This window comes from Ruditapes philippinarum, unplaced genomic scaffold, assembly GCF_026571515.1.
Source record: "Ruditapes philippinarum isolate M1 unplaced genomic scaffold, ASM2657151v2 ctg8932_1_1_1_1, whole genome shotgun sequence".
Lineage (NCBI taxonomy): Eukaryota > Metazoa > Mollusca > Bivalvia > Venerida > Veneridae > Ruditapes > Ruditapes philippinarum.
The window spans coordinates 104,353-122,345 of record NW_026860645.1 but is presented as its reverse complement, the minus strand read 5'-3'; the positions used below and the strand labels follow the sequence as shown (position 1 = coordinate 122,345).

General features: G+C 33.0%; 1 protein-coding gene across 1 annotated transcript; it reads left to right on the top strand.

Moving 5' to 3' along the window:
• The first annotated feature begins 11,637 nt into the window (after positions 1-11,637).
• LOC132712876 (uncharacterized) lies at positions 11,638-15,226 on the top strand. Its single transcript, XM_060695315.1, has 2 exons — positions 11,638-11,758; positions 12,527-15,226. Exon 2 carries the CDS (start codon positions 12,528-12,530, stop codon positions 14,625-14,627), a length of 2,100 nt encoding a protein of 699 aa, XP_060551298.1. The 5' UTR covers positions 11,638-11,758; position 12,527; the 3' UTR covers positions 14,628-15,226.
• Positions 15,227-17,993: the final 2,767 nt, after the last annotated feature.

Genomic DNA, 17,993 nt, shown 5'->3' with positions numbered 1-17,993 from the left:
TTCACTTTATTATGCTAACTATAACAATTGTTTGCGTGCGTTTGATATTACTTCCCTTTATTATGCTATCAATCACAATTGTTTGCGTTATATTACTTCCCTTTATTATGCTAACTATCACAATTGTTTGCGTTATATTACTTCCCTTTATTATGCTATCAATCACAATCCTTTGAGTTATATTACTTCCCTTTATTATGCTAACTATAACAATTGTTTGCGTTATATTACTTCCCTTTATTATGCTATCAATCACAATCCTTTGAGTTATATTACTTCCCTTTATTATGCTAACTATAACAATTGTTTGCGTTATATTACTTCCCTTTATTATGCTAACTATCACAATTGTTTGCGTTATATTACTTCCCTTTATTATGCTATCAATCACAATCCTTTGAGTTATATTACTTCCCTTTATTATGCTAACTATAACAATTGTTTGCTTTATATTACTTCCCTTTATTATGCTAACTATAACAATTGTTTGCGTTATATTACTTCCCTTTATAATGCTAACTATAACAATTGTATGCGTTATATTACTTCCCTTTTGCCTTATATTACTTCCCTTTATTATGCTAACTATCACAATCCTTTGAGTTATATTACTTCCCTTTATTATGCTATCAATCACAATCCTTTGAGTAATATTACTTCCCTTTATTATGCTAACTATAACAATTGTTTGCTTTATATTACTTCCCTTTATTATGCTAACTATAACAATTGTTTGCGTTATATTACTTCCCTTTATAATGCTAACTATAACAATTGTATGCGTTATATTACTTCCCTTTTGCCTTATATTACTTCCCTTTATTATGCTAACTATCACAATTGTTTGCGTTATATTACTTCCCTTTATTATGCTATCAATCACAATCCTTTGAGTTATATTACTTCCCTTTATTATGCTAACTATAACAATTGTTTGCGTTATATTACTTCCCTTTATAATGCTAACTATAACAATTGCATGCGTTATATTACTTCCCTTTTGCCTTATATTACTTCCCTTTATTATGCTAACTATCACAATTGTTTGAGTTATATTACTTCCCTTTATTATGCTAACTATCACAATTTCTTATCTCAAATACTTAATTTTCTAGTTTCAAAATAATAGTAAATAATAACTTGATAAATATTGACATGAGAAATAAAATGGTATCACTTAAATGAAAGTTTTGAACAATTTTAAACCAATCATGAAAGTAATATTTAATTAGTATAATCACATATTACCCTCTACAAAATGCTTATAATATATTCACAATCTGCAGTGCTGCAGTTGGTTTAACTCAAGAAATATATTTTTTTAAAGCTGTAATGGCTTACATTTATAGTAGTATTCATGTCTATCCCATGTCATATTAATAGGATAATAACATAGGAATTGTGCAATGATAATTATAATGCAAAATCCATGCCATCAATAAAATGGCTGGAAAATCAAATTGACAGGTTTTCAATTACCACAAATATTTCCATAAATTTGTTTTATTTTTCAAAATCATTTGTGAGAAAAAAAACTTGCCACATAACCACATTAAAGGCCTTTTAATTAAGCCCAAATAATGCAATCATTTTCATTTTATAATTTAATATTAATATGTCACACTTTCCAAATTCTGAGACAACTTTTGTTTCTTTTGAGGAAATAGAACATATCTCTGGCCATTAATCTTGTTATATTATCAAAGATTGCTATTTTCTTCTTACTAAACATATGGTTAAAATCCAGGGGAAACCTGATAAGCATTCATCAGATAAACTCATTTCATAACTCATAGCAATTTATTACAACCCTTTTTTTTATACACAAGGTTATTTACCTGAACCTGTTATTCTGAACGTGTTGTGTAAACTAGAAGGGTTTTTGTCACAAAAACAAATGTCTCCAAAAACTATGGATGGTCACTCATGTGAAGTTTCAATGAAATCCCACCAGTAGCTTGACCTGTGAAAGCCGGACAAGACTTTTCTATTTATAGCTCTGACGGCCATTTTGTACAGCCAAGTCAACCTGTATTGAGCAAAACTAAATATAGTACTGATCACTCCTGAAAAGTTTGCATGACCTGTGAAGGCCGGAAAAGATTTTTCTATCTTTTAGCTCTGAGGGCCATTTTGTGCAGCAAAGCGTAATATGCCAATTAGGTGCACAACTAGGGATGCCATGGTACTGATCACTCCTGTTAAGTTTGGTTGAAATCCCACCAGATGTTTGACCTGTGAAGGGTGGACAAGCTTAATGTGGACGGACAACCAGACAGACAGATGGACAGACAGATGGCGAAAGCAAAAAAAATATTTCTCCCAAAAGTTTAAGAGACATAATCATGTATATGACTTTTAGTTTTAAAGGGAAATAACTGTAAATGACCCACTTAAAATCATTGGCAAATTTTCAGGATGTTCTGGCTGAAAATATAATACCTCTAGAGTTTTTAATAACAATTTTTTTTCATATTTGGGCTGTGTATTTGGGTGTAGTTTTTGACCCCTGATGACCCATATTTGAACTTGAGCTAGAAATAATCTTCACAACCTTTCTGAACAATTTCCAGGATATCTGGACCATTAAACACAAGCAACAAGGGTGTGAACAAGATTTTCCTATTTTTTGGCTACTGTGGCCTAGTTTTTCATTTTTAGAGCGTAATAAGTCTCTCACTTCGAGGCTGTAATTAAATTTAGGTACTTAATTCATACATATCTTCAAATAACATCAAAGAAGCTATGTAAATATACATGTGCATATGACAACTAGTTCTCCACGAGTCGGATGTGTCACCTTGTGAACAGTATAGCTGTCACTTAGGCATTTTCTTCTTAAATATAGGTTATTTATAAACACTGCTCTTACAATGTACATGTACCTTTAACTTTAGTGGCATTTGAACTGATTGTAACAATGTTACATCAGGATTAATAAAACTGTTATATTATCAAAAATAAAAATACCATGGAAAAGTTTTACACTGACAGATCAAATGGAGGACTCTGTGATGGATTCTTAAGCACTGCACTTCAGGTCAATGAAAAAAGCTTACATACCAAATTTGGAGTCAATCAAACTTATAGTGACCAAGTTATGCTCTGGACAAGCCTATTAAGTAAGAAAATTAACAAAGGGCAATAACTCAAAAATCATGAAGTGCAGAGTACAAGTTCTTGTGCACTGCACTTCTTTTCAATGAGATCTATCATCCTATGAGGTTTCAAGTCAATAGCTTTTAAATTGTAGGAGCATTGGCCCGGACAAAAATAAAGTATTATTATTTACAAAGGGCAATATCTCTAAAATCATGAAGTACAGAGTACCGGTTCTTGTGCACTGCACCTCTTCTCAATGAGATCTATCAACCTATGAAGATTTAAGTCCATAGCTTTTATTGTATAGGTGAAATGGCTGGGATAAAAATAATGTAACAAAATAAACAAAGGGAAAAAACTAAAAAATCATGTAGTACCTAATTTCCGTGCACTGCACTTCATCTCTATGAGATCTATCATCCTATGAAGTTTTCAAAGCTTTTATATTTAAGGAGAAATGGCCCAGACAAAAATGGAATATGAAAATTAACTAAAAGTGGAGAGTATCAGTTTTTGCGCATTGCACTTCTTTACAATCCTATGAAGTTTCAAGTCCATAGCTTTTATAGTTTATAAGAAATGGCCCGGACAAAAATAAAGAATGAAAATGAACAAAGGGCAATAACTCAAAAATCAAGAAGTGCAGAGTAAAGTTTCTTGAGCACTGCACTTTGGGTTATTGAAAGTAGCATGCATACCAAGTTTGGAGTCAATCTGACTTATAGTGAGTTATGCTCGAGTCAAGTCTTAGGTGACGCCGCCGACAACGCTGCCAACCCCACCGCCAAAAGTAACCCCTTTTTTAAGGCGACACAAAATCTATCATAGGGTAAACGCACGTTTTTTCGTGTTATAACATCTGCAGAGTCTCGAGGAACGGTTGGTGCCCGAGCCTGGTAGGGCAAGGGCTCCAACAGTTCCGAGGGACTCTGCAGACTTTATAACACGTAATAAACGTGTGTTGACTCTATTATAGCATAAAATTTTAAAACAGATCCATGATGTAGATTCAATACAAAAACAAATACATTAAATCCTTGTGCTTGGACGGTATTTATCCAATTCTACATGTTTTACATATGCCTTTTATTTTTCCGGGGCCAACAACTTGGGAAATACAATGCTCAGAACCGAACAAAATTTCAAATTTTAATTGATTTTACAAAGCTTAACATTGGAGATTTATTAACTCAAGAAAAGAAAAGAACATTAAATTACTGTACCCAAGACAAAACATGACCCTCAGAAATTCCTAGAATGATTTCAAATTCACAGTAAAAAAAAGATCAGTGAGTGACATCAAAATCATTTTTTGTTTCATAAAAAAAAAATCAGACACTAAACATTATTCTATCAAAGAAATATAAAGAGCATTTTTCAATAAAAACATCATTAATATTAAAACAACATTTTCTCATATTCATTTTGTGCTATCAAATGTTTTGTAAGTTAATCTGAGGGTTAAACTGAATGACAGATTTGTTTACATTGACAACTGTCTGTTTCTTAGAAAGGGGGACAACCAAGATTAGCGGCGATATCTATACACCGTATTTCCGGCATAGTTACTTGAAAGCTGCTCGCCGTTATGTGATTGAGGCCCCTGAATCAATAATTTCAATATAACAAGAGCGCATGACTCTTTGGCAAACAGGACAAATCGTCAATTTTTTTTGTCTGTTTACTGGGCCCTGTATGTATTGCGCATAGGTAAAACCGGGCTATAACAAGAGCGCGTGACTATGTTAACACATGGTTTTGGTCCCGTTATAACATGGGCAAAAGAGGGAAAAATAGCCGATTTAATGCTATAATCAGCTTTAACATAAAGCCAACTTGGCTTGGGACATTTAAATATAGTTTGTTATGTTATGTTATGTCTGAAGTTCACTAAAAGCAAAGTAGCATCCAGCAGCATCTTTCACTGACTTGTTTGGGTGGGCAAATTTGCTGTGAAAAAGCCATTCCTGTCACCCGTCACCAGTGTAATCAGTATTTTACAGCAGCGTTAATTGTATGCAGGGCATTTTATTGAACCATATACAGTGTATTAAGAACATGTATTTGATTTATTGCAGAAGAAAGTTTCAGTTTATATGCATAATTTGTACATATATTTAATTCGAACAATATTGTGTGACAACATTTTACCAAAATATTTATTCCCTGAAGACTAACCTGTGCAATCACTGGATTGAATAATTACTGAATAGCGGATTTAGGTAATGATCCAGCGCATCCCATTATTTCAATTATAACAATTTGTTTTAACCAAGGAAATTTACGTGTTGTTGGCCATTTGGATAAAAAAAATGATTTGCTAGAGATGAAATTCGTTTTAAACAAGTGCGTAATTAAGCAATGTTATTTAATATAGTTTTATATAGAAGGAATAGGCCAGGGATTTCTGATTTAATTCGCAATTAATGTTAATTCGTTATAAGCGAATTCCTTATCAGCGATTTCGTTATAATTGGAGTTGACTGTACCAATTCCTTTCACTTTCAGCACAATATCCAAATAAAACCCAAAACATCCTTGTTTTTTGTGTTGCCTTGAAAAAGGCGACATAATTATAGGGGTTACTTTTGTTGGCGGTGTTGGCGTCGTTGTCGGCGTCCCCTTAAGCTTGTACGGAGCATTAGTCAGTCATAATAAGTTGGATTGACTTCAAACTTGGTATGCATGCTTCTTATAATGACCCGAAGTGCAGTGCACGAGAACAGGTACTCTGCACATCTTATTTTTTGAGTTATTGCCCTTTGTTAATTTTCATACTTTAGTTTTTGTCCGGGCCATTTCTCCTAAAGTATAAAATCTATGGACTTGAAACTTCATAGGATGATAGATCTCATTAAGAAGAAGTGCAGTGCACAAGAACTGGTACTCTGCATCTCTTATTTTTTGAGTTATTGCCCTTTGTTAATTTTCATACTTTATTTTGTCCGGGGCCAGTTCTCCTAAAGTATAAAAGCTACGGACTTGAAACTTCATAGGATGATAGATCTCATTAAGAAGTGCAATGCACAAGAACTGGTACTCTGCATTTCTTATTTTTTTGAGTTATTGCCCTTTGTTAATTTTCATACTTTAGTTTTGTCCGGGCCATTTCTCCTAAAGTATAAAAGCTGTGGACATGAAACTTCATAGGATGATAGATCTCATTAAGAAGAAGTGCAGTGCCCAAGAACTGGTACTTTGCATTTCTTATTTTTTGAGTTATTGCCCTTTGTTAATTTTCATACTTTATTTTTGTCCAGGCCATTTCTCATAAATTATAAAAGCTTTAGACTTGAAACTTCATAGGATGATAGATCTTATTTGATAAGAAGTGCAGTGCACAGAAACTGCTGCTCTGCATTTCTTATTTTTTGAGTTATTGCCCCTTGTTGATTTTCAAATTTCATTTTTGTCCTGGCCATTTCTCCTAAACTATATTGTTCACAAGGCGACACATCTGACTCGCGGAGTTCTAGTTTTGTTTTATGTGTCAGTTACAAAATTTGGTCTAATCTCTCCATAGCTTTTAATGTCAAAGTCGGGCAAAGTCAAAGAATCATGAAAAAAATATGATTAATAATTAAAGAAACAATGATTAAGTTGAAGTGAAAAAATAAGAAAACCGTATTACAATGACCGTAAAATTTTATGCACAACTTTATTTATTTAAAAGGATGAACTGCCTTATCATGAATATGTATAAAAATTTATAAAGACAACAATATCTTTTTAAAGAAAAGTGCATGCAAATGTATAATAGTTTTGTTTGTTTGTTTTGGGTTTTATGTCACATCAACACAGTATAGGTCATATCACGATGTTCCAGCTTTACTGGTGGAGGAAGACATCAGGTGCCCTTCCCTGCATTATTTCAGGCACAAACAGGCACCTGAGTAGAACCACTGACATTCCATAAGCTAGCTGGATAGCTTCCTCACATGAAAGAATCCTTGTGAACAGTATAGCTGTTACTTATGCATTTTCTTCATAAATATAGGTTATTTATAAGCACTGCTCTTACATTATGTACATGTACCTTAAATTAACCTAAGTGGCATTTGAACTAATTGTTATATCAGGATTAACTAGAGATGTGTACATAGGACAATGGTGGCCCCACACTCCACTGTTTTGTCAATCTGACTCTAGGTCATTTTCTTTATTTGGGCTACATTGTGGCACAAGTTGATTTAACTAAAAATATTTTACTAAGTAAAGGGCAAGAACTTTACAAATAAATCCACAAGCGTAAGCCCAGGTGCACAACTTCACATGCTGAGCAATATTTCTGTAAAGTTTCATAACCCTTGGTCAAACACTTCTTGAGCTATGTGACAAAAGTTGAAAATTGCAAATCTTTACTAAGTCAAGGGTAATAACTTTGACAAAACAGAATAAATTCACCAGCAAAAACCCAAGGTGCACAACTTCACATGCTGAGCAACATTCCTGTAAAGTTTCATAACTCTAGGTCAAATACTTTTTGAGCTACGTGTGACACAAAAGGAGAACAGACTGAGGGATGGATGGACAAGGGTAAATCTAAATGCCCCCCCCTCTATAGTGGGGGGCTCAATAATCATAAATGCACCCCCTCCCATAGTTGGGGCACAATAATCATAAACCCAGGTGCTAGACTTATAAATCTAATCACACATGATGTAAGTGTTAATAATGAACATATATTTGAAATTTGAAGTAAATCCATGAAGAAATAATCTGAGTAATTGAATAAAAAAAAAAATGAAAATAAAAGTTAACAGGGAAGATTATTCTGGAAATGTAACCTTGTTATATATATAATGATCTGGGAATTTGAAGTTTGAAGTAAATCCTGTTAGAAATGAGGAAAAAATAATAATTAATAGAAAAAAATCTAAGTTCAAGGGGGGGGGGGGGGGGGGGGGGCATAATGCTGGAAATAGTCAAGCTAGATATTGAATCTTCCAACATATGATTTGAGTCATTATAAGGAACATATGTACATGTTACACTTGAAGTTTGAAGTAGACATCTTAAGAAAATTTAAATACAAAAGTTATAGAAAACTACATTTTTTTCATGAAATTTCCTGAGTTCAAGGATGATAATTCTGGTAAGTGATAGAAATATGAACCTTGCCACATATGATGTGGGTGATGATAAAAAAACATATATTTAAAAGTATGAAGTAGATACATTAAGAAATAAAGAAGTTATACAAAAACAACATTTCTTTTTAAAGAAATGGGAAGGAAAATCTTATTATTTTGGTGCTAGAGTTGTGAACCTTGTTGTGCATAATCTCCATATCTATCCATATTTCAAGTTTTTTAAAGATATTTTCAATCTTTTTTGATTTATCACAAATACATGTCTTGTTTTATTTTAAGTCACTTTGTTGCCATAGCAACCAAATTTTTCAACATAGATGTGCACAATCTTCAGACTACCATCTATGGAAGGGTATTAATGCGAGAATTACATCTTGCCTTCCTATTACATTACATTGTGCTTTCTGACTTGTACATCTTGGATTCTTACTATTACATTTTGCATTATGACATGCACCCAATGCATTCTGGCTTGCACATCTTGCATTATGACTGGCACATTTTGCTTTAAATTGCATGAATCGTTCGTTATCTTCAAATTTGTCTACATTAAAGTTATATGTTTGATGCTAAAATCAGTTCAGTTTAATTATAATGATAGTAAACTGTCTACATTTAAAGTGTACAAAAATAGGAAACCTATGTTAATCGATTATATATGTATAAATAATACATGGAAGCACGCACTGAGTGCAATACAACAAGGCAGGTTGCAAACTACACTCTTTTTCACAACAGAGGGCGCAAGTTCGGAAACATGTACGGAACCATACGGAAATTACCGAAAATATAGGAGTATCCGGAATATCAATCACCTTCCATACCCAAGCACTTTGAACAACTGTTCTATTTTATAATTATTTTGTTGAAAAAAAAAAAAATTCTAAAGTCATTGAATTGGAAATGTGCAACTTGTCATTGTCAGCTGGAAATATAATTGGACCCACACAGTTTCAGTAATAAATACAAAAATTGGTCAATTCATTAATATATGTTTACTTTATTTCCTCCATAGTGGAAATGGAAATTTTAAAACAAAGGGACGTAACTTGGTAAACTGAATCCGAACCGCAATACAGACTTTACCGAGAATATAACTGTAGCGCCACCTGTTAGCATAATTTGGGAGTCACATATTATTATACCAGATGTAGCGTCGCGTTATGCTTGCTGCATTAGGCTTTCGGCTATGCACATTCTACCTTACGACATTCTTCATTCAAGCTGAGTTAATAGACCCAAATACAAACAGTTGCTGGTTAATATACCAGATCAACAAATAAATAAATGATCGTTAAATAATGATATCAACATACAATTAAGCAAGACGCACACAGCAGAAAGCATAATGTGCATGTAAGAAAGCAAGATGTACAAGTCAGAATGCAAGATGTGCAAGTCAGAATGCAAGATGTGCAAGTCAGAATGCAAGATGTGCAAGTCAGAATGCAAGATGTACTAGATAGAAAGCACGATGTAACATAAGAAAGCAAGATGTAATTTTTGCGTTAATACCCTTCCATAACCATCAATCCATATTTCAAGTTTCATAAAAATGTTTTCAGTACTTTTTTCATTATCCCGGGATCCAGTTTTTGTGTTACATTTGCCAATTATTAAATCTTTATGTTACCATAACAACCAAATGTTTTCAACATAGGAAGAAAAGAAAAATTCATGCATAATCTTCAGACTTCCATCTACACATATTTCAAGTTTAACAAAAATATTTTTAGTACTTTTTGCATTATAAAGGGATCAAGTTTTGTGGATAGACGGACGGGCAGTTCGAAGAATGGACTTGCTCAAAGTCTGGTATATAAGTGGCTACTCTTTTGTTCTCTCTATTCTTATTTTAGCCAAGTAAGAGAAAAAGTAGCCAAATAAGAGCTTACTGAATGAAAAGCATCAAAGGAAATTTACTCTTCCAATAGCCCTCTCAGTATCTACATGTTTGTACAGACAGGCAGGCAGACAGACAGACAGAGGGTAAACCTAAAGTCCCTTCCAGTTAAACCAGTAGGGGTCTAATAACATATAGGACAAAATTTTATCAGAATATCTATTGCCATATAATTATTTTGTATACCTATATAGTTTTTTTTATTTTTTGTTTTGTTTTTGTTTGGTTTGGTTTCACAGGGCACCAACTTAAAGTAAGGTCATATGGTGCTGAAATAGGAAAGATGAATTTGGATAACCCTGTATGAGCAACACCAGGGGTCAAAGCCACTTCACCTGCTGGAGCTAAGAAAGACTCCAATAATTAAAACCCATTTAGTCGCCTTTTATGATCACCCAGGGATAAACGGTGGCTGCAATTCTGATGTCTAAACCCCTCAACCGCAAGGGTGGTATAAATGTTTTCTCATGAAAATACCGAGTTTTACCACAAAAAATAGTATCTTTTTTTAACTTCCATTTTTTTTAACTTCCATTTTTTTTAAAATTAATCAACCATAATACATTGTACGATATTCACATCAAAGTTAGCATGATGAAAACTCTGTCAGTATTAAAATAATATGCATTTCTTTCTAAATATTAAATTTTCAATATTAAAATCTTGATTGGGCATTTCTATTAAATATTTTTTATATAATTATAAGTTTTCTTTTGAAAATACAGTTATTTATCTCTGAAAGAATGGTTGTACATGCAATATTCTTTAACCTTTTACCCCATGAGCATATTGTGAAAAATGACCATTTTCATTGAAAAGCCTCCTGTTACAAGTTCAAACTGCTATGAAACTATGAAAAATGCTTCAATACTGATAAAACTTGGCACAAATGTTGACTGGACCATAGCCTCTGTAACAGCATACTCAATCGTAAATTTCCTGTGGGAACGTCTCAAAATTGCGAAAATTACACTATTTTGCTTTTTTTTCCCCATCAAAACTGATTTCAAAGTGCTGTAACTTCTCAATGAATTGAAAGAGAATAAAAGGCTTTTTTGCGCCGGTTACTAGTTACTCTAAGATCGACCTAAGGCCATTTTTAGCCTGTCATATGTCCAAAATTTTCTTAATAATGAGGGGGAATACCCCCCCTTCAAACCCCCCAAACAGAATGGGGCACATCCCCCTTCTGGCAACCCCCTTATGTACCATTTTGATGGGACGCGGCGCCGAAAAAGTGGTCACTTTTTTTAACAACATTTATGAAACGAAAGTGTTTTGGGGCTAAATAGGGCGTTTTTTTTTCACTGTTTGAGGCCTCAAAAAGGGGGGGGGGGGGGGCCGTCAAAAAGCCGTCAATAATTTTATTCATATAATAATAATAATTCTTATAATAATTTCTTTATTGCTTTAATAGAAAGCACTTTATATTAAAGTCCTTATAGTCCTTATATAGTTTCATGTATGTTGGGGATTTTTTTCCAACAGAGGAAACAATCAAATTTTCTTATAAAACAATCGGATGAAGAAATGAGTTATTTTCCTTTTCACACTATCAGAGGAAGTAAAAGTAGCAAAATTTCTTTCAATCTTGCGAAACAGAGTCAATACAATTCCTTTGATTTGTTTCAGCGACATAGTACCAAATCATCTTTTCAAAGTAAGTTTACGATTTATTTTTGTACACATAATATTTTAACAAAGTATTTCATTGAAAATTTAATTATGTGAGAGTTTAATGCCAGTTAATAATGTTTATAGTTAATTCAAGTATCCTTTTCTTAGCTTCCTGCTTAAAGTTACAATTTTTATCACTATGAAATTTATAACTATGTATTGATTAAAAAAAATTTATAAAAGTATAATTCTGGAAATCAAAAATGTTTCACTATTTTAAAGGACTAGTTCAATTAATTGACTATTGATAAAATATTAAAATGTTATTTATTTTTTTATAAATTTTTTGTTGTTGTTGTTGTTTTTTTTACAAACAAAAAAATGGAAGTAAGAAATTTTTTAATGAATTGATATTGGAAAAGTTGTAACACAGAATAGACTGATAGAAAATCCACCATGATAAAAAACATTCAGTTATAATCTGCCTTAACTATAACATTCAGTATTAAGAAAATAGTTAATCACACATCCCCTCATCTATTAATACACTAACATCAAAATGTTCATGAAATGAAAATAGAAAAATATCGAAACAAAAAGATAAAAGGAAAAAAAATCCATGAAATATTATTTATTAATTGATATCTACTTTAAATTATGTAAACTTTCCAAATTGGCTATCCTGTACTGGATATCCCGTACTGTTCTGTTCTATGACATCAAGGTCAGTGAAGTAACATGAAGAGGTATGTGACAAAATAAACTTGGTTGCTGACTGAAACAATTTTTCCTTTTGACTAATATATTACAGAATGTTTCAAGAACCTGAGTACAGAGAAAACCTATCATTGGCGTTATCAGAGGTTTTAGATGACATTGGTGTCAATGAAAGAATGGTGATGAGCTGGAGAAGAGGAAAAATGCTAGAAGAGACTACAAGGAATATCATCAACATGTTACCTGATATAAATATAACTCAATATTATCTAGGGAGTCAGAGTGAAGCTACAACTACTATAGGACTTCATTCAGACTCTGATCTACTAATCTGTTTCCATGATTGGAATATAATACAAGACTGGTCAGAGTGGGAACATGGCAAGAGAAACTACCTCATGATACATGATGAGAACACTACCCCTGGTTATTGTTTCTTACAACTGCTCCAACATGAAGTACCTCTTCCTGCCACTTACATTCCTGATGAAAAACATATAACTGATAGAAGTGGAAGAATATTGTTAAAAAACACAAATTTTAATAGGATCATTCCGGGTTCTGTAGGTCATGGACCATCAAATGCTGTACAAGGACAACCAGGAGTCTGTGATCAAGACTACGTGTTAGCTTATCCTTGTAAATCATGGCCTCAATCAGCATCTGGTTGGTTAGGAAGACAAGGAATTGGCAGATGGCCAACACAAGACATGAGACGATATGCAGCCAGTACTGAGTGTTTTGTTGTTGGAACAGGAAGTAAGGTCAGTGAATATCCTGAATTAGAATGGAGAATATCTACATCATTGGCAGAGAGGTTTCTTATGTTTAACCTAAATATAACACAAATAAGGTGCTATGTATTATTGAAAATGATTCTTAAATCCTTCCTTAATCCTCAGGGGACAATTAATATATCAAGTTTCATGTGTAAAACAGTTCTTTTACACTGTATAGAAAACACAGAGTCAAGTATATGGAAAGAGAACAATTTATTTATATGCTTAACATACTGCTTATTAGAATTACATAGCTGTGTACAGAATGACCGTTGTTCACATTTCATTATCCGAGAAAATAATTTGATGGCAGGGCAATTTACAGCTGAAAAAAAACATGAACTTTCAAAAAATATAAGTGATTTTTTACAGAATGACAGACAAATGTTACTTAGAAATGATATTGATGATCTTGGCCATAGATTGCAAGTTAAACTGAACATTGTACCACACGGAGCATATTATTATCAATCTTCTCTTGCGAGACATGAATCTTATATGACCTATTATTATGTAAACAGAGCATACTGTATAAGGGATATTCATCACTTTGTTTTAAAACATTTACACACAAAAAACATTAGAACAATGAAGCATTATATAGGTAAACTTATTACTTTCAATGTTAATGGTAACAGATTAGAACAGGCTGCATGTAAGTTTCTAGCACCTTTTATTTTTACCACATATGGATCTATCCTGGCATCATTCAGCATTGGTGAAAATAATCAAGTGTCACCTGAAGCATTGGTTTGGTTATCAGCTGGTTTAAACTCAGATATCTCATCTAGCAGACTTAAATTGGCTTCAGTGTTCTACAGTACAGGAGATATGGAGAAAGCTGAACAAATACTAAGACACACTGAACAACAATATGACTCTTATCCTGTTTTAACTATTGGCTTGTGTGATAGTCCTCCGCCAAGAGTAGCAGCAGAATTCAAGAGGGTCTGTGGTGAACAAAGTGAGGACTGTATTAAACATATTATGTCATTTTGTGTCACATTCATACAGAAAGAGATCAACTGTGTTCCTCATGAACTACAATATGAAATGTTCAGATCTACACAAGATGACATGATACACAGAAATCAGGATACAAACTATTGGATGGACTGGGCTGTTGTTGATTCTCTACCTTTCCTGTACTTCCTACAATACAAGATCTATCGTCATCTACAAAGACATCAAGATAAACGACAAGCACTTGGTAAACTTATAAGAACCATAGCAACAGATGTAAACCTTAAACATAGAGAAACAGCCCTCAACATCTTAGGACAATGTATGGAACAAGAAAACAAACCTCAACATGCATTAAATAGCTACCTGATTTCTCATCAGCTAAGGCCAAGAAACAATGTAGCAATCATCCATATATGTAAGCTCCTTTCTAGGATATTGGCTGGCCAATAAAAGATGTGGTCAGAAGCAGGCAGTATTAAGACTTGAACTTCTACTGATCTCTTGTGTGTAACAAATGGATGCATCAAATGTCAATATATGTGGCTTTCATAATTTTTTGGTTACATTTTAATATCACATCATATTACCAAATCAAAACAATAGCAATCCGAGTGATCACATGTGTTGCCTCATGATAGCCATAACTCGACCAAAAATTATTCAACCTAAAAACCTGTGTAATATGCACAAGAACTTGAGCTACTGATTAATCCCTTACATTTTCAGTGGTATAACAGGAGTAATCAGGAGAAAATTTAAAATCATTAAAGGGCCATCACAATGTTCATATTTGTATCTGAAATAGTCCATGTGCATTGCTATTGCTAAGGGAAAACAACAGTTCCAAATGATATGTACATATGAGATAAATCAATGACCCCTTTGGGTGGGGCCAATTTTGACTCCAGGGCTTTTATTTGAACAAACTTGGTAGACACCCCTAAGATTTTTTCATGCTTAATATATAACCTCTAGCTCTAAAATATCTTTTAGAAGAAAATTTTTTAAGTTTTTACTATATACATATAAGGAAAATCATTAACCCCCTTGGGCGGAGACGGTTACAGTTTTAGATCCCCAGGCTTCCATCTTAGAACAAACTTGGCATCATCAATCATACCACTAACGGGCACAGAGACTTGTCTCCCGAATCGCTCTTCTGCTTATACAAAGCTCTAACATTCCATCGATCAGCCTCTATCGGGCGGTTTTATAGTTAAAGGTTAGTTTTTTAACGTTTAACCTCGTCGTACTCTCATAGTCACAATATAATTGGTACACACAACCAATGAACCATACTCTCTGGCGGCGGACCGGCAGCCCAGATTATGACCTAGGGACATTTTCATTTGAACACTCCAAACATCTTCAGGTCCAGGCACTTCCTTACTATAAGAAATACACCCGTACTGTTCTTCATTCTCAAAATATCTAAGCTCTAGCTCTCTAGGGAGTTCTATCAAAAGCAAGAATTTTAAGTTTTTTCTTTCAGTTGCCATGAAGTTTGGATCAAATTGGCTTAGCAGTTTATGAGGAAATGTCATTTAAAGTAAAAGTTTACGGCCAGATGCTGGAGGAAAAGCAATCACAAAAGCTCACCGTATCACTTTGTGATGACTGGTGAGCTAAAAAAACAAGTAATATTCAATGATTTTATCTTCAGAGTTACCCGGTAGGTCATTCAAAATTAATTTGCTCTTTATAAAGGTCTTGTCTGTCCCAGACAATCCATTCATAATTATAACAACAAGAACTGTCGGAGAACAGTATTGGCATGACTACAGTGACCTACAATTATGACCCTAAATGCATATATGAAGTTTTAAATAAATATCTTTAATAGTTATTGAGATATGTAAAACTTGCATGTAAACATTTACCAAGAGACTAAGTAGAAAAGGGGATATGAATCAGCCTAAATGCAAGATAGAGTTATGGAACTTGGTCAGTGACATACAGTTATGACCCTCCAATTGTTACTATAAAAAAGTATTGTAAATTTCAATTGAATATCTCAAGCAATAATTGAGATATTTGACTTTACAAAAAACTTTAACCAAAATTTCTAAGTTAAAAAGGGGCATAATTCTGTCAATATTGTAGGCAGAGTTATCCAACTTGTCAATCTGATGTACCTTGTTACTATAAATAAGTATTGTAAGTTTCAATTGAATATCTCAAGCAATAATTGAGATATTTGACTTTACAAAAAACTTTAACCAAAATTCCTAAGTTAAAAAGGGGCATAATTCTGTCAATATTGTAGGCAGAGTTATCCAACTTATCAATCTGATGTACCTTGTTACTATAAATAAGTATTGTAAGAAAATTCAATTGAATATCTCAAGCAATAATTGAGATATTTGACTTTACAAAAAACTTTAACCAAAATTTCTAAGTTAAAAGGGGCATAATTCTGTCAATATTGTAGGCAGAGTTATCCAACTTGTCAATCTGATGTACCTTGTTACTATAAATAAGTATTGCAAGTTTCAATTGAATATCTTAAGCAATAATTGAGATATTTGACTTTACAAAAAACTTTAACCAACGCAGACGCCGACGCCGGGGCGACTAGATAGCTCTCATATTCTTCGAATAGTCGAGCTAAAAATCAAACGAAATTCTGAAGGTCATTTTCATTTATCAGTGAAGGTCAAAATCAGTCTAGTAAACCTAAAAGTCTTGTGAAATTGGTTGTTGTTTCCAAGTTTGAAGGCAATCCATTAAGAAGTAAGAAATGTATTACCTATTATAAACCTCTTCTTGATAATTTTAACCACCTATGTGTGAGAGGTTGGTAAGCATGAGAAGTCCATACCACTGAGAAGTTAGTATTATCTACTGGTCATTAATACACTTGTTACTATATATAGTAACAAAATTGCCTATGATTTCAACTGATAATGAGTGTCATGTGACCAATTATTAGTTTGCAGCCCAGGGCCAATATCTGATAATCATAATTGGCCCGCTGAACCACGAGTATGTGCAAAAACTGAAAACAATGACGTCACATTTAACGTCATCAAAACAGCTAGCTGTAAAGTAGGATAGATTAGCGTAATTTCTACAAACACAGCTCCATTGAAATTTAAAGCAAAAAATACTAGCTACAATTTCATTCTGTGAAAAAAATCCTGCTTCTAGATTCTCTTACATACATATAAGGGAAGCAACTCTGTAGAAGTTACTGTAAAATACAGTTGAAATCTACAGATATAGGAATTCCTACAAAAGAAATATCAAAGTAAGTGTTAGATCTATCACACTTATACATATCTTAGATGGGCCAGGAGGTGATAATCATCCCTGAAATGAATAATGCCCTCAGGCTCAAGCCATCGGGACCATTATTCATTTTGCAGGCAAATTATCATCTTCCGGTCCTACTCTACCATGTATTTATCTCTTAATAACATTTTAATTTGTTTATTGACGTATAAGTCATAAATGAGAAATGAAAAGTTTTTAATATCTCAGAAGTTTTAATTCTTTTTCAGATATGTTGTTTTGCAATAATGTTATAAAATCAAGAAAATGAGAATATTCACCACAAAAAATCCGTCCAACTAAAATTTCCTAGTGTTCATGTAAAATAAAACGTATTCACTAATTATTAATAGATCAACTGCTAATAGAAACATAATACATGTAAGACCTACAACAAAATATTTCAAAAGAAATTTTATTTTTAAAGCTATTAAAGTATGGCATAATTTACATTATATATTAAAGAATCTTCTCTTAATTGCTTTTAAAAGAAGAACGAAAAAGATGATAATTTGAATTATTCTGATGAATACATGTGGTTGT

What these genes read in the sequence shown, in the direction of transcription:
- LOC132712876 (XM_060695315.1), top strand. Translation starts at nt 12,528, where the DNA reads ATGTTTCAAGAACCTGAGTACAGAGAAAACCTATCATTGGCGTTATCA.